General features: G+C 37.7%; 1 protein-coding gene across 11 annotated transcripts in view; it reads left to right on the plus strand.

Moving 5' to 3' along the window:
- MPDZ (multiple PDZ domain crumbs cell polarity complex component) overlaps nucleotides 1-17983 on the plus strand; it is a 94308-nt gene that overhangs the window by 66939 nt on the left and 9386 nt on the right. For 8 of the 11 annotated variants that reach the window (XM_039729632.1, XM_039729634.1, XM_039729635.1 and 5 more), the window contains 12 exons: nucleotides 4358-4520; nucleotides 5108-5304; nucleotides 10158-10249; nucleotides 10514-10604; nucleotides 10925-11005; nucleotides 11556-11648; nucleotides 11741-11815; nucleotides 13174-13351; nucleotides 14144-14289; nucleotides 14608-14691; nucleotides 14794-14987; nucleotides 15242-15389. In XM_039729632.1, coding sequence (XP_039585566.1) covers nucleotides 4358-4520; nucleotides 5108-5304; nucleotides 10158-10249; nucleotides 10514-10604; nucleotides 10925-11005; nucleotides 11556-11648; nucleotides 11741-11815; nucleotides 13174-13351; nucleotides 14144-14289; nucleotides 14608-14691; nucleotides 14794-14987; nucleotides 15242-15389 — 1542 coding nt within the window. Of the gene's footprint in view, nucleotides 1-345; nucleotides 448-1624; nucleotides 1697-4357; nucleotides 4521-5107; nucleotides 5305-10157; nucleotides 10250-10513; nucleotides 10605-10924; nucleotides 11006-11555; nucleotides 11649-11740; nucleotides 11816-13173; nucleotides 13352-14143; nucleotides 14290-14607; nucleotides 14692-14793; nucleotides 14988-15241; nucleotides 15390-17983 lie in introns of all 11 variants that reach the window. The other 3 variants (XM_039729630.1, XM_039729631.1, XM_039729638.1) reach the window with 2 other exon arrangements.

Below are 17983 nucleotides of genomic sequence, written 5' to 3' on the forward strand. Positions count from 1 at the left end.
TCCTAACCCAGATATCCACAATTAATTAATGTGTAAGAGTGTCCCATATGTTTGGAAAAAAATATTTCAAATATCACAGCACATAAATGCAGCGTAATTCTGAACTTGATGTACTTTGTGATCTAGAGCAGGTGTGAGAATTGGTGCTTTTCCTCTCTGCTGACAGAGCATCAGAAACACAGGGCAAATACAGTTGTGCCCAGTTTTACATATCTGTTGCAAGTGCAGAATGTGGACCTTGTTTGGTTAGCCCAGACAACTAAATGAATGTGTTTTGGTTCATGATTGAAAAGGGTTCATTTAAAAACTATTTTTTGCTTAGTTTCTATTATGCTTTCCTTTTAGAACCCTTCCCTGCCTTTTCTGCAGAACAGTGTTTTCAGTAGGCCAGCTGTCTTCAGCAGCACTAACCCATTTGCTGATTCTTCTCAGTTCAACACTGCTAAGGTTGGATGATGGCACACTATCTTTTCACTTACCAAACAGTCTATGTGTGCTTCTTTCCCATTGCTGTCTCTCTGCATTTAAACTCTTTTATACTAGTTTGAGTTATGTGCTGGGCTGATGAGCTTGAGAACTCTATGTAGTGAATTTAAAAACACAGACATGCATATAAATAGAAAAGTTATGGAGAAGTTAAAAAAGCTGCATTAATCATAACTACCTAAAGCTGATCTATTCACAGCTACCAAAGGAATAAGTTTTCAGTTTTAATATCAGTCCCTGATCTTAAAATACCTAAGTGTAACTCTCTCATCAGTATAAGGTCTTTTGCTGCTATGTACGTCTTTTTGTTTTTTTGTGATTGTGACTTTCTGGCTTTGATATTTCTCTCTTATTTTTGCATTAAAAAAAAACAACAAACGTGCAGTTTTTTTAATGATGCTTCATGAAAATATTTTCCCTCTGCTTCTTGAAAATTCTTTACATGCACCATGATTAGGATGCTGATGCCTTTGGAAATTACACTCTTTTTTTTGTGGCTAGTGCATACTTACTGCATGTTATTCACAATGGGAACAACATTAACCTCTAATAAAAAAACTTGAATCCTAATATGCATGCATTTTTGATTTAATAAAATAATTTCTAGCTGGTTTTACATCTTGCAAGTGATTGTGCCCTTTGTCTATTTTCCCATGTTGTCAAAAATATTGAATGTGCAACAAACACTTAAAATATGATACGTGGTGTATAATTGCATGTGTGTTTTGAAATCTCGTTGCATTTGTTACAGTTCTGAGGAAAGGGAGTAGACATGCAACATAAATGATGACTTATGTTTTGTATATTTTTAAAAGTGTTTCTGAAAAATATTGCATGCATTTTAAAAGAAAACCTGATGATCCTGTAGTTTATGCATAATTCCTTTCCTAGCACTGATATAAGAATGCTTTTGTCATCTCTCTCCTTTTCTAAACTCAGGTTCATGTGTAGTGAGAAACTTTGATGAATCAGGGTCCTTAGTAACTCCTTCAATACTTTGGTCCATTTATAAATCAAGTTAATAAAGTCATTGGAGTTAGTAAAATGAATCCGTAATTCAAAATGAGTTATTGGTTAATAGTACTGTGTATTGCCAAAGGTGCTATAACATGTGGATTGCTGTTTTCTGTTACTGTAGGATGTATCGAATCCAATTAGGGTTACCTTCCGTTGTTCCCCAACTAACCCTTTTGCTCCCACACCATTCAAGGTTTGTCTTAATTCCCGTCATTTGGTCCTACTGTATGTGTGCTGTCCATTTTTGTACATGGCCTGTGATAACTTCTGGAGTACTGCTTCTCTTTCCTCCTGTGCCTTAATTTTTTCAAGTTCCAGACTTGCTGCCATTTTCAGTATTTGCTTGGCTGTGATCTGAGTGACCCTGGTAGCTAAATGGGTTCAGCAATTGTTGGATGCTTTGCATTTTAAATGAAATACTGTGGTGTGACACACTGAAAGTATTTCATGAGTTAAAGCCTTTTAGGTTTCTGTGTGTTGCCCGATTCAGGGAGCAAAAAAGTCTTATGTGTGTGTAAACTGTGGGGACTGGCTTCTGGTTCTGGCTGTTCAAATGTGTCAAGTGGAGTTCTGCAGGCACGACATATTCCCCTTCTGCCAAATGTCATAGGAGTTTTTACCCTCCTGCCAAGGACCCTTGCTTTTACTTTCATTTCAGCATTTCCTTAAACCTCGAAAATGGTCACATTATGTTATGTTGTTATGTTACACATTCATGATGATACAAAAAGTTGCATTTTTTTGTCAGTCATATTATGGTGGCAGCAGTTAATAAGTGCTAATCTGTCAGGATGTAGCCCTGCATCCACACCTTGAAAATCTTCCAGAGATCCTTTACACCAATATTTTGTTCCTTTTTTCGTCATGTTTTCTTTAAGTTTTGCTGTTCTTGGACACTGTCGCTTACAAACAGTACCTCTAAGGTAATATGTTAATTTTGGTTTTAAAACATAAAAACTAAGGTTTGCTGGTCTGGTTTGATCTCACACTTGTACTGGATTTGCGTTGCAAGATAATGGTAGTTGGGGAGGCTATGGTGGGTGACTGTCGTATTTTTTCTCCTTTGTTCAGCTGAAGAAGTAAGTGATAGAGCAGCTTTGGTGGGCACCTGGCCTCCAGACAGGGTCAACCCACCACAACACCATATTTCCTCATTTTTCCAGGATATTATTTAGCTTTAGTGAAACTCTAGGAAGACCTCTGAAAAAAGAGTTTTTCTAGAGCTTCTCTCCCTTTTATTCCTTTTCTTTTTGTGAACACAAGAATTTGTGATTGTGAAAAATAACTTTTAGTATTACTCGGTAGTGTTTCTACTCTTCTCTGATTCTGAGACTGATTCTGAGAATTCTAATACCATGTCTGTACTAGAATTTTGTTGCTTCAGTTTAGGAATGTTAGGTATGATCTTAGGAGGATGACATTGTCTTAGATAAATTATTTGCTTCGGTGTCACTTCCCACACTTTTGAGATTTAGTGACTTCTTTGTTAAGTTTCTGAAAGAAGTTCCTAAATGAAAGAAAAATCTTCAAGCAGAAGCAGAATGAGAGAGCTGAAGTAGGACATTTGCAGTATCTTTATATCTTTGGAGTTACATAGTGAAGATAAGTAATTTTTCTTTAGACATGGGACCTTTCTTAAATTTTAAAATTACTAAACTGGTAGCTTCCCAGGTTTCTCAACACTTTCAGTTCGAAAGTTGATAAAGTTTTCCAAGGTCTATGTTGTTATTAATTTCACTGTTGCCTCTGATGAAGAGATTTTGACACCTAAAGGCACCATCAGAGATACTGTGTTCAAGCTTGCTGATGAAGGTAGTGAGAACTGAAATGAGAATAGGGTTATGAAGTGAGGGCAACACACCTGAAAACTTGAGAGTTGTAAAAACATGGTTTTCATTTAAAATTCTTGTTTACTTCAGTAGCCAGTCTGCCACATATCAAGGTCTCTTGGGCATACATAAGCTAAAGAATGATGATATTCAGAGAGAGGTTTCTTGCTTGCATGTTTATTTTAAGAAAGGCAAATTTTTACAAATTCTACATAGTGAAATTCCTTATCAAAGTCTGTATTTCTCAAGGAAACTATCTTGAATGGAAGCTTTCAAGGCTGTGGATTTGGGCATTTAACCATTTTATTGCAGTAATTGTGCATTTATATCTGTTAACTTTGTGTGAATATGAATAGAACACATTAAGTATCTGTCTCTTGTGATTTAACCTGTATCCTCATTTATTTGATCTTCTCTGTGCAGCTTGTAGGAAACTAGTAAATGAGACTGAAAAGGTCCAGTCACTATGGATTTTTTCAGTTATCATCTGTTTAGTTTTAGATTTTTAACTGTCCTTTCAGTTAATATGCCAGTTGCCTTTTTTTTTTCCTGTAGGTATTTTTGAAAGTTCACAATTTGGTTTTGTTTTTTTTTTTTCTTTCTCTTTCATCATATTTGGCTTAATAAGCATATGATGGGAGGAAATTATATGTGATGACTCTTAAAAGTAAAATTTGTTATAAATATTTTACAAATCTGGCATTAAAACAAAAACACTTGAGTCTTCTTAAGAGGCTTTTTCTGAAACATAAAGTGGCACATAAAACTTTACTGAATTGGGCTTTTACTGTGACATGTTTGCTTCCAGATACATTTTGGAGTGATGTTTTTTCTTGCCTTTCCTGTTGTTTGTTTCTGTCTTTGATCTCTCTGCCTTTCTGTGCGCTGTTATTAATTTAGAGTTTCAGCTGCTTGGTATTGAAACTTTGAAGCTATAGTAATTGACATTTTGACATTTTTGTGTACTAGTTTGCCCTACAGAGTCTGCATCTTCTTAGCCACTTCATTTTTCTTATTCTTCACAGGCATTTGGTCAGTCTGATACAGAACCAGAAAAGACTTCGCTTTGTAACTTGCCTCTGCCCCCTCCTTCAGCATTTTCAGGAATGAGCTCTGATGTTGCACAGTCATCTTCTATCAGAGTCCCAGAAGATGTGGAGAAGGAGGATGAGTTTGGTTACAGCTGGAGTAAGTTTTTCCTGTGATAATATTTTAAATGCTTAGTATTAAAATTGCACTGTAAAAGACACAGGTGTGGGGGCATCCTGTTTGAACTGCTTCTTTCTCATTTCCATCATGGTTTAGGTGCTAAGGTTGCTATTTAGTTCTGCTTGGTCAGATGCATATAGTAAAATATAAAACTCATTCTTTTCCTTCATTACACTGCAATCTTTTTTATTCTCTGTGATCCCAATTCAATGTAGGACTACTCGAAGAATTTCAGTGTACTCCAGGTAATTGTTGGCAGTGATTAATGTGATAGTATCCGTTACCTGAAATTGTTACTGATGAGATTATTTCTTTTGTGTGTGAGTTTTTTTTAAGAACAGTTATAATATTTTCTGAAGGTATAAGGAAAACAAGAAGCTAGAAATATTTTTATAAATCACCTAAGGTTTAGTTTAAACGAAGGTGTAGTTTACACTGAAAATTTACTCATCCGTTTTGGGCTTCTTCTGTCAGATACTGCACACTGAGCACTGATCTTGACTCCCTAGGTGACTTGTGAAACTTTCTAATGTAAATCCAACCTCTACCCACACTTTTACATTTAGAAAAGATCGTGCAGCGCTATGGAAATCTACCAGGGGAGCTACACATGATTGAACTGGAAAAAGGAAAGACAGGTCTGGGACTTAGTCTTGCTGGTAACAAAGACCGATCCAGGATGAGTGTCTTTATAGTGGGAATTGATCCAAATGGAGCAGCTGGAAAAGATGGCAGGTTACAGATTGCAGATGAGTTGCTAGAGGTGAGTTTTTGCAATTTATACTGAAGCCCAAATGTACTGATTTCACATAAAAGATTCTTGCCGAAATACATGTTTTTCAGTAGACTTTGAAATCCCAAGTTTATCCAAGTTCATATCACTAGGCTATAAGATTTTCCTTCTCATTTATGCCAAAGAGGTGTATTAGATTTTTTCCTGGTTATATTATACCACATTCTGAGTTAGATCCCTGTATGCACCATTCACTTAAGACTTGGACTCAATGATCCTTGTGGGTCCCTTCCAGTTCAGAAGATTCTGCAATTCTGAATGAAGGTCTGTTGAATAGAAATGTGGAACAGCTGTTTCTGAGTTACTGAGATGTATGGAATGGCAGTGAATTGCAGACCATGAAAAATTTTGAAGTCCTCCAGTCCATCTATCTGTGGAGTACTCTAGACCTTGTAATTACTTCCCTGTTTACTAGAAGTGTGATAATAGCAGAATATTTTTATATTGTGTAACACAGAATGTGGAAATTAAATTGGGGAAACAGGAACAGATCTGTTTTTATTACAGGCTTCTAACTCATGATATGTTTGGGTGCTGTTTTCTAGTGGGGTGGAGTGACCGAACCACTAAACATGCAACTTACATTTCAAGTACATGTGTGAGCATAATTTATGTTTCTGTATTCCCACAGCCCATTTGATGATACTTGGAGGTGTATTCTCTATTGTAGCTTTGCCCATTCTTTCTGATAGCAGTAGGTAACATTACCCTCACAGAATAGTTTTGTATAACTCAAAGCTATATGTGGAAGTGTTTGAGGATGTACTGGCAAAGTACAGGTACAGAGAGGGAATGGTGAATCTGAACAAAGCTTGAGGGAGATATTGAGAGAATAAATTATATAGGCTGGAATTTGCAGACTAGGAAAGAAATTAAGGGATTTTTTGCACTGTGGACCAAGTGTCATGGAGGGAACTTTGTGGCAGACTCCAGTATTGTGAGACAGCTGACTTGAAGCATCTGTTTTTAAAATCCTGATGTGGAAGAGGTGGAATATTCTGGAAACATGTTGACACGTGTCTCTCTGAAGCTATCATCTTGTGATTTCTTGGTTACTGTCCACACTATAAACTTTTAGACTAATGCTAAGAAATTGCCTCAACCTCTTCTGAGAGGAGACATCTGAGCTTGCTCTCTGTATTCCCAAATAGCTGTCCATCAGTTATTGAGGGGCATGTCCCATTCCCCCACTTGGCAGCCTGACCATGTATTTTTCATAAGGCTGTGGCAAGCACTGGAGGGAGTACTGCATTTGGGTTGTGAGCTCCAGTGTAAATGACGGAGCTCAGGATCCCTGTGACCATGCCTGGTACACACACTCTGCACAGGAGGTGATTGGTGTTATGGTCAGCCCTCTGTCTTGCATCTCTTCCTTTGCTGTGTCTCTACTTCTGTTAGTGCTACCTGTGTATTTTATTACTTTCCCTTTGTATAGGTCCGAACTGTCCTTTTTCAATAATTTCTCTTTTCTTGAGTTAATTTCAGCACTGTGGTTTTCCATTTTCAAGAAAAAGTGCAACTAATAAAATGCAAACAAATAATGTCCTTAGTCTATAAATTCACACTGGCAGCTCCTCTCCTGTCTGAATTGTAGGCACTTCAAGGTGTTATAGTGACTAGTCTGCTCCGTCAAATGGAAAAAAGATTGCCAGGTCACATCGTTAGATAGTAAGTGTAGAGTCTAGAATGGCTTGGGTTGAAAAGGGACCTTAAGGGTCCTATTTGCAAGTCTTCCTCAATGGACTGGGTTGCCAACCATGAGATCAAGTTTCTCAGGTTCTATTCAGTCTGGCCTTGAAAACTTCCAGGGTGGAGCTTCCACAGCTTCTCCAGGCAACCCATTCCAGTACCTTACTATCCTCTGGGTAAGGAGTTTTTTCCTGACATCTAATCTAAAACTTCCTTCTTTCAGTTTAAAACCTTTTTCATAACACTATCACCCCTTGTAACAAGTTACTCTTCCTCTTTTTTTAAGTCCCTTTTAAGTTCTGAGAGGCTTAATGATGTATCCCCAGAGTTTTCCCTTCTCCAGGCTAAACAGCCACAATTCTCTCAGCCTGTCTTCACATAAGAAGTGCTCCAGCCCTCTGATCATATTCATGGCCCTCCTTTAAAGCTGCTCTGACAGATCCACATCTTTCTTGTGCTGAGAACTTCATAACAAGTTGAAATACTTGAGGGAGGGTCTCACGTGGGCAGAGTAGAGCTTCCTTGATCTTCAAGTCACAACTCTTTGGATGCAGCCCAGAATGTCACTGACCTTCTGGGCTGTAAGCCTAGAGTATTGGTTCATGTAGAGATTTTCATTCACAAGAATCACAAAGTCCTTCTCTACAGGGTTGCTCTCAATGTTCCCAGTCCATACTCTTATCTTGGATTGCCCCAACCCAGGTGTAGAACCTTGTAATTGGACTTGTTGCACCTCATGAGATTCCCACAGGCCCACTTGACAAGTGTGTCTATGTCTCTCCAGATGACACCCCATCTTTATATTATGTCAACACCACTTATCTTCATGTCATCTGCAAATCTGCTGAGGGTGTACTGGATCTCTTCATCTGTATCATTGATAAAGACATTAAAGAGCCCCAGTCCCAGGACAGAGCCCTGACTTGTCATAAGCCTCCACCTGGACATACAGCCACTGATCACAACTCTGTGGCTGCCTTCATCCAGCCAGTTCCTTATCCACCACATAGTCCACCCTTCAAATCTGTCTCTAATTTGAAGATAGGGGCATTGTGTAGAACCTTGTCAAAGGCCTTACAGAGGCTTAAGTAGATGTTACTGGCTGTGCTGGCTGTCTCAGATCATCTCCTTGTCTTCTATATGCCTTAATATTACTTCTGTGAGGATCTGCTTTGTTATGTTCTCAGGTACAGAGATGGGGCTCAGTTTGTCTATGGTTTCCTGGAGGTTGCTTTGTCCACTTTTAGGAAATGAGTGATGTTTTCTTTTTTCTAGTCACATTATCTGACCTCTATGACTTCTTAAGTAGGATGGAGAGTGCCTTGGCAACTATATCAACCACTTCCCTCAGGAACATGGACTGCAGATCATCAGACCCTGTTGAATTGTGCCTATTCAGTTTCATCAAGTGGTCTCAGACTTGTTTTTTCTTACAGTGGGAGAGACTTTGCTTCTCTCAACCCCCACCTAGAGGTTCAGTAACTTGAGAGATGTAAGAAGCCAGACTGTCATTGAAGACTGAGGTGAAGAACTTTTGGAGTTCCTTACGCTTCTCCACATCCATTGTCACCAGCTGTCCATTCTTGACAGGGAGGTACACTCTCCTTGGTCTTTCTTTTCTGACCCCTTACACTTATAGAACTCCTTCTGATAACTCTTTGCATCCCTTGCCAAAGCCTCTTTCTTCTGTGCCTTAGTATTCCTAAACCCATCTCTACACCTATCCAGACCATATCTATGCACTCTTCCCTGATCATCTGTCCCTAGTTCCAGTGGCTATGCATTTCTTTCTTACTCCTCAGTTTGAGAAGCAGATCCTTGTTTAGCCATGTTGGTTTCCAGCTTGCCTAACTTGATTTCTTACACATGGGGATGGAGTATCCTCAAACAACTACCAACACTGGTGAGGTCCTCTGTCCCTAAAGACAGTTTCTGAGGGAATCTCATCCACTAATTCTTTTAACAGCTGGAAGTCTAAAGATAAGGGTCAGTTCTGACTCTGCATTTTTTCCAAGCCCATATTCCTTGAGATTAGTGATTTAACCAGGGCATGGTCACTACAGCTGAGGCTGCCTCCAGTCTTAGTCCTTCTAACAAGCTTGTCTGCACTGGTGAGCACCAGGTCCAGTAACACTGCATCTCTGGTTGGTTTGTCCAATACTGGGACTAGGAGGTTGTCCTCAGTGCACTCCAGGAGTCTTCTGGATTGCTTGCAGTCAACTGTACCACTTCCCCAGCAGACATGGGGTTGAAATCCCCCATTCAGGATGAGAGCATGCCAGCATGATAATTTCTGTATCTGAAGCAAGAAGTCAACAGGCTTGCAGATATCAGGCAGCCTGTGGTGGATCCCAGCCACAATGTGTCCCTCCCTGATGCCGTCCTTAGTTTTTACCCACAGGCTCCTGAGCTGCCCCTTCTTCCCAGCCTCTTTCTTCTGAGAAAGTTGTAGCCCTTTATTGAAATGTTCCAGTGGTGTGATTCATCCCACCAGGTTTCTTGAGGCTAGCTAGATTATAGACTTTGACTTGCATGTTTCTGGTGCAATCGAGGACCTGGTTTCAGTTCCTCTTGCTTGTTACCCATGCTGCCTGTATTGGTGTTGAGGCACTTAAGCTGGATTGTCAACCTTTTCATCTTTTGAGAAGAAGCCTCCTTAGTACACCCCCTTCCCTCTTCCTCATCAAATCTAGTTTAAACTCTGCTAAATGTACCAGTGTTCAGACTTTGTATAAAAGTGCCTGGCTCAGGGATTCAAGAGATTTAATAAAGAATAGCAATCTCATTGCAGGATATAAACAATTCATTTATTTGTTATGGTTAGAATTTCCCATGGCCCTGCTTAATCAACTCATCTGTCATGAAGTGATCAACGCAAGTGAAAATAGATTATGTGCCAAGTCAACCCAATATAACTCAGAGAATGACATTTTTAGTACTGTGACAGTGTTAGTCTGAAGTCAAACTATGGTGAATATTTTTACTGAAAAAAGGGAGTGAAAGTAGGACATAACTCTTATTTTTATACAGTTGCTGTTTAGTCAGTGATATGGAATTTTTTAAGGCTTAAGATTTAGTTTAAGTGAAAGGAGTTAAAATATTTTGATAAATAGTTGCTACCTTTCCTTATCTAGATAAATGGCCAAATCCTTTATGGAAGGACTCATCAAAATGCTTCTTCAATAATCAAATGTGCACCTTCTAAAGTTAAAGTTATATTTATCAGGTAAGTTCTGATTAAAGGTTTGGCTGAAAAGGTTTCATTTTTAATGTCCTCAAGTTTCACACAGTGTTTATTATTTTTAATTTTGGTAACATAAATGTGCTTTTGAAGACAATCTTACTACTTGTTAAATATGTCTTGTAGTTTTCTGTTTTGATATTTGTATTGTGACTGCCAGAAATTAAGAACCAGACTTAAACTTGTCCTAAGAAATATGGGGGGCTACTATTGCCTCCTTACTACATTATTTAACTGAATATATTGCAGAAACAAGGATGCAGTAAATCAGATGGCTGTTTGCCCTGCGAAGTCAGTAGAAGCTTCACAGTGTACTTCAGGGACACTTCAACATCAAGAGGTAAAGTAAATATTTGTTTTTCTTACTTGACCAAAATACTAACATTGTTCTGGATAGAGGAGGATCCTGTCTGCTTAGGAAACTCATAGAAAAATAAGTGGGATTTTAGTAAAGTTGCTAAATTTAGTACAGCTGTCATCAATTTTGTTCCATTTCAAATTCTTCTATACTATGAAGTAAGTTTAATATTCCCATCAACAGAGTTTTAGAAGTTTAAGTGAAACTAGAAATTGAGCAGATTTAAATATTTGCTCACTACTTTGTTTTGGTGCAAATTGTTGGATATAGTCACTTACAGTTGCATTTTATTTTTCTCTTAGATTGACAGCAGTGTTGCAAACCCGAGTGCATTTTCTGACTTAAGTTCATGTAAAAATATTCAGTATGTGGAACTTCCTAAGGTATGTACTGAATTTACATCAGTAACAATTTTATTCAATAGCCATTCAATTTTGTAATGCTGTCCCTCTTAGAGCAAATAGTCTCTTAGTTACTAGAAGTTGGAAAAGAGATTTCTAGAGATCTACTCTTCCTCTTTGGGATTGGACCCCAAAGTTTTCCTCACAGAAAGACTGTTTTTGATTTGCTAATTGCTTTTTGTCTTGGGAAGAAGTATGCTCTTGTTCTATTTGCCCAACTTCTTACAACCATGTCTACTGATGGTTCCTCAGGTAAAATCAACCCTAATTTTTCAAAGTAAAAACTGAATCATGGTTTTACTTTGTAAGTTTCAAAGGAGTAAGTTTGAATTGAGAAGTGTTTCAGATTTATTTTGGTAGTCATTATACTATTTGGCAGAATCTATGCCAGAAATAGTTTAAGTCAAAAATATTGGTGCATTGTGAAATCTGAGACTTGATATGTCAGCAGGCTTCACTCGTCTTTAGTGATTGTATTCTACCATTTTGATGTCACAGTACTTAACCATTTGCATTTTTCTGTTTGCCCCAGGATCAAGGAGGTTTTGGAATTGCCATTAGTGAAGAAGACACAACTAATGGAGTAGTTATTAAAAGCTTAACAGATCATGGTGCAGCTGCAAAGGTGTGAGAATGTTTAAAATATGATTAGGGAATGAAGAATGTTTTTTGGAGTAGCACCCAGAGTTCATATTTTTTTTTTACTGTTTTTTTCAGGATGGACGTATCAAAGTTGGAGATGTGATTCTGGCAGTGGATGATGAAATTGTTGTGGGATATCCTGTAGAAAAGGTGCTTCTGAAGTGTCAGGAATGTTATAGAAAGCATAATGCTTAATGTTGGAGGTGGTTGTGTCTTAAGCTACTGAGGTTCTAATAACTACATTTAATTTGCAAACCTGGCTAAAAAAAACAAAGATCTGCAGGCACTGTCTGGATAAGAAAACTACTGTAAAATAAGCTAAAGCTTAATAAATTTGTAGGTCAGCTGTTATTTTACATTAATGCACTACATGAATCCTCCTATCTCTGCTTCAAATGTGATTTTATTTTCCCTGTGGCTCAGACCTGATGACTGAGAGACTCTTAGTAGTGTGATAAAAGCCATGAACTATTGCTCAATAATGACTCTGCATAGCTAGTCCATTTTAAAGGTGCTAGAACCAGTAAAACTAATACATGTAAATTTGCATGAGTGAATTGCATCAGTGGTAAATCAAGTCATAAACTGTGCTTATCCATGGGAACTGTCTGTAGTAACAGTCTCATTATATTCCAAGCATAGTATTTCAGACCTTTGGAGAAAAATATCTCCATTCCTAAATAACAAGATTTATTTCTAGCTTCTAGCTCTACAAACTCAGTTTGGGTTCTGTAGCAAATCAAGGAAGCTGTTTTTCTAACACCTACCTTGCTACCAAGAAAAGTGATTCTTTAGGCGTGAGTAGACTACTTTCTGTTTGTTAAAGGGCAATTAGGAGATCATCAATCTTACTCTTTGATGTGCTGCTATTTCTGAGGCAGTAAATAAGGAAGAGATAGTGAAGTTGCCTGTAAGGAGGTAGGGGTAGGTAAACTTTGTAAGAACAGAGATTAAGTAATTTCTGAAAATATCTCTACTGAAATGTAAAGTCTCAAAAGGATTTGGTGTCTGTTCTGTAAGATGGCAATTGATTTTGAAGGATTTTCAGTATCTCTTTGAACTAGATTTTGTATTACACCTTGGTGTCTGTCTCTCCCTTCCATAGTTCAGGTAGGATTTTCAGGTTTTTCTTCCAGAATGACAGTTGAACATTTCTCTAGCTTGTTAGATATTTTGACATTGACTTCTATGAGAACAGAACTGCGCTCCACCCAGCATTAAAAGGCTATACAATAAAAAAAATAAATTAAAATTGCTGTACAATATGGTATTTTGTCTAGAGAAGCCATCGGAAGACTGCCATCTTCTCATCTAGTATAGTTTGACAAAGTTTCATGGAAAAAATTTTCTTAGGAAAAGCATAAATGTTTGTGTTTGTTCCTTATGAGAAAACCTGCAAGATTGTGACATGTAGCTCCTGTTTGCAGAGCTGTTATTCTGCTTTATTTTTGGTTTGCAACTGAACAATCCGGTTACAATTTTCATAGGCTTTTCTCTTTATCATTCAGTTTATTAGTCTCCTGAAGACATCCAAATCTGTGGTGAGGCTTACAATCAACCCAGCAGAGACAGATAGTCTGACAACAGCACCAGCCCTTCCCAGCACTGTCCCAGCAGAGAAGAGGAATATACAACCACCAGCAGCTGTCCCCACTTCCATCTCACCAGAACCGGAAGCAGTCAAAAGTAATGTTTTCCTTGTGTGTTGGTATTCACTGGGGTTGTAACCACTGGGGTTGTAACCTAAAAACAAAGACCCAGCTTGTCAGTTTTCCCTTTTTGTATGCACTGAGCTGTATTCTGCATTTTCTAATATTTCCAGATGACATATTCATGTATGTATAAATAAAGCATTGTACCCCCATACTGAAGATCTACCTCTTGGCTTCCTGTTGTAGAGGCAGGAGGATAAAAGGATTTTCTCCTCCATCTCAGACATGAAGCAGGTGCCTCTCTCATGGTTGTCTAGAACTAAGTGAGGCATTCCTTTAGGTTAGGGAGAAAAGTCCCGTCATTTTTTGTGGAAAAAGAGGATGGTTTAGAATATCTTGCTGTATATGACTAGCCACATTTGGCTCTTCTCTGTCAGAGAGGAGTCAAGATGCTTCTGATGGATGATAGTCATTGGTTAAGCAAGACACTTCTAAGTTAATCATAACTCAAGTAATGCAGCATCATATAGTTGTTTAAATTAAGTTCTATCCTAAATGGAGTATTTTGTCTACAATATCTGCTTTTGCTGTCCAGACTATAAACCTGGTTCACGATGGCATAAAAACTACAGGAGGCATGGCAAATAAAACTACAGGATAGTAATTCTCTGAGGAGGAGGGAGAATTGGCAGCATCATTCTCTGAGGATCAGCTGTTCAGTTACTGCTGTACAGCTGTCAGTGAATGCTGAAAAATTCTGTTTTAAAGTCACTTTCCTAATATTGAACTCTGCTACTGTAACGAGGATGTTTCATTGTTGTTTTAGACACAAGCAGGTCTTCAACTCCAGCCATGTTAACCTCCGACCCAGCTACTTGTCCCATTATTCCTGGATGTGAAACAACCATTGATATCTCCAAAGGGCGGACTGGTCTTGGTCTGAGCATTGTTGGAGGAGCAGACACTTTGCTGGTTGGTTGGAAAAAATATATGTGTCGCTCATGTGAAATAACAATAATGAAAATAAAGTCTGAAAGAAGAGATTTCTCGTTTGTTTCTAAAGCATTTATAGAAAGATGCAAAAGAAACCAAAATGAGAAGAAAGCTCTTCCTAAAATTAAAAGTATAAATGAGCTTTGTAAATATTTTGGTATTTTTTTCATTGTGCATCTGACTTTCATTCCATCTGACTTTTCACCGATGAATTGTAGTAATAATTTGCAGTTACTTTTGGTTCAAAATGGTGCCTGTTGTTTCAGCATGCACTTTTGATGTTGTTTTTGTTAACAGGGAGCAATCATTATCCATGAGGTATATGAAGAAGGAGCAGCATCTAAAGATGGACGACTGTGGGCTGGTGATCAGATACTAGAGGCATGGTGATTTCATTGCTTGTTTTTGTTTTCATTGCTGGCTAAGCCTTTTGTATTTGCTGGAAGGTGCTGCACAATATACCATTGTACACTTTCATTTCAGGTGAACGGAATTGACCTCAGGAATGCCACACATGATGAGGCCATTAATGTCCTCCGTCAGACACCCCAAAAAGTTCGTCTGACTGTGTACAGAGATGAAGCCCAGTACAAGGAGGAAGACATGTATGATGTGCTGAATATAGAGCTCCAGAAGAAGCCTGGTAAAGGCCTTGGGCTGAGTATTGTTGGGAAAAGGTATGTAATGTACCTGGAGATTCAGTGTCTGGAACTTGTTTACCATGTTTCTTTGTGGTCTGGTGCTCAGATCCTGTGGGCTTGAAGGCCATACATCTAATTTTTGTGCTTAAGCTAACCAGTCTTCCCTGGAGGAACTAACCAGTGTTATTCAACAGAAAAATGAGACAATGTTTGTTTGTGTTCCTGATAACAAGCCATAAACATGACTGTCAAACAATACTTTAATGTGAAATTCATGTGTGTATTTGCAGAAATGACACAGGTGTGTTTGTGTCAGACATCGTCAAAGGAGGAATAGCAGATACAGATGGGAGATTGATGCAAGGAGACCAGATATTGACAGTGAATGGAGAAGATGTCCGAAACGCTAACCAAGAGGCTGTTGCAGCTTTGCTTAAGGTATGGGGAAAAAAGATGGATAAGAATGAAAAATTGAGATCCAGATTTTTTTGAAAGCTATAACTTTATTCAAACTGAGATCAGACTATTCCTGAGATGTCAGTGAGATGACTTGGGGATCCAAATTTAAGCTTCCTGAAATCTAGGGCATTCAGATTTTCATACTTTGCCTGATAAAACTGGGAGTAGTTGTGGTGCAGAAAGCTGTATATTTATGAACATAGGGCTTATAGATGACTGTTATAGAATACCATTACCTAGAACAACTGTAAACTTAACTGTGTTCTGTCAAACACACTGATAGCTGGTAAACTGTTTTGCATTTTCAGAAAGATAAGCAAAACTTAAATGATGGAGAATTCAGCAGAGTGGTTGTGCTAAAAATTACTACTTTCATAGTTTGTTTACAAGGGTCTGTAGTGACAGGAGAAGAGGGTACGGTTTAACACCAAAAGAGTAAGTTTAATTAGTTGTTAGGCAGAAATTCTTTAATGTGAGGATGGTGAGGCACTGGAATAGGATGCCCAGAGAAGGTGTGGATGCCCTGTCCCTGGAAGTGTACAATTTTTACTCAGAGCCCCAGGTTGGATGAGGCTCTGAGTAACCTGGTCTGCTGTGAGACATTAATTTTTTTTTATTGTTGTTTATTATTTTTATTATTATTTATTATGTCTTGTGCCACCTTAGATCCATTAAAATCTACAATGTGTTTTTCAGTGACCAAGCATTTGGTATAAGAAACTGCTTTCTCAGAGTTTGCTGAAGTAACTACCTGCAGCTCTTAGAGCCAACCTATTCTTGATTTATTTTTTTTTTCTGGTGTCCTTCCCCCTATTTGCAAATCAGAATGAAGTCAGATTTCCAATATTTCCTGTAGTCTGCCAAGAATTCCAGCTGCTTAACCAACTTGTCCGTTTTTCAGTCCAGAGTTTTGAGACACGCTGCATGGTAAGGATTCCATTGAGTCAGCATTTTCAATGGAAAACTGTTTCACTGGAAAAAGAAATTAACAGATGTTAATTATAGCTGTCTCTTGGATACATTGGCACATGGTCATGCTTCTTAACACTCACAGTCAAAGGTATATTTTTCCAGATCTTAACAGGTCCTTGAGTTTTTTGATTTATTGGGGAGCAGGGGTCCTAGGGGAGATCAATGGTCAGAAAGGGAGATAAGAGGACTTATGTATTTTCAGTCTGTGCCCATCAGTGAGAATGCCAGAAAAGGATCTATGTTGTGACACTGAACTTGTTAGTATACTCTTCTTTGGTTATAGTATTTCTCCCATCTTACGTGGCAGTTTTTAAATTTTATTTTAGAACACAGCATTTCTTCTTCATATGCTGTACCTCTCCTCTGAATAAAAATGCCTTTTCATGTGGGAAATTTCTTCATTTTGACAAGCATTTTGGAGTATCTAATTGATTCCAGTTACCATTCATATATTCAAGTTTTAAGTACTTTTATCATTGCTCGGTAGTACTTGTGGTTAATTGTCATAGCCCTGAGAAATGGGCTTTTAAAATACCTTAGACATATTATTGTTAATAATTGTTTTGTTCACATAGTATAAGTGGAATAAAACATGGTCACTCACATGTAGGCAGTCACTGTTTCCTGTTCAGGTGTCCATTTGGTTTTCATTCATGAGAGTAGGACCTAGTGTGAATTGTCTTGAACTGCCTAAAATGTATTTTGCTTGAAAATTATTTTATAGTCTTTGGAAAATTCCTGTGTGTTTAAAGTAGAATGAGACAAGTAGAATGTGTCATTGGTCTGAGAATTCTGTCTGTTCTCTCAGTGTTTCTTTTGATGTATCCCCTAAAGTATGTGAAAGGACCATCAGCTTTTCCCCTCACTAAACTTACTGGATCTATCAAATAGGAGAATTTAGAAAGAGAGAGAAAGTGTAGTAAAACTAAATGGAAATTTATTTATTCACAAGACCCATTGGAAAGTATTACCTCCTACTTTCACACATAATTTTAAAATCTCATTTGTGGGTTTGTCTATTTGGGAGGATGTGGTAATTTTAGTTACATATTTCCTCAGTTTTCCACTTTGAATAAGAGTTGTCCATGTGGTTTAATATGACTAAATTCATACAAGCAGAGAAGAATGGTTTTGCCTGAGCTTTGAGCAAGTCTTTTCCAGGCCATTGAGAAGTCAACATTATTTATAAAATAAAAAGTGATTTAGTAATAAATCTTTTTTAGTGTTGTTCCTAAGAGAATAACAACAGGATATGAGGTATTGAAACTTTGTTTGAATGGATATGTCTGGTTGGTTTTGAAATATTGGCCTATTACTATGGATTTTTCTGACAAATACATGAATCTATTTTAGGATAATAAAGTTAAAACATGACAAATAAAGGCAACCTCATGTATTATTAAATTATTTGGATGCAGAAGTTTCTGCTGACAACTTCCCAGTGAAAGAAAAAAAAAATCAAAATAGCAACAAAACTGAAATTTCTGTATTAATACATTGCAGATCAATGTCTTTTCTTGACACGACTTGTATTATGTTGAAAGTCTAATTTTCTTAGCCTTGTGGTAATAACTTTCCTGCTTTTTCAAAATAATGTGTTG

This window comes from Passer montanus, unplaced genomic scaffold, assembly GCF_014805655.1.
Source record: "Passer montanus isolate IOZ18808 unplaced genomic scaffold, ASM1480565v1 scaffold7, whole genome shotgun sequence".
Classification (NCBI taxonomy): Eukaryota; Metazoa; Chordata; class Aves; order Passeriformes; family Passeridae; genus Passer; species Passer montanus.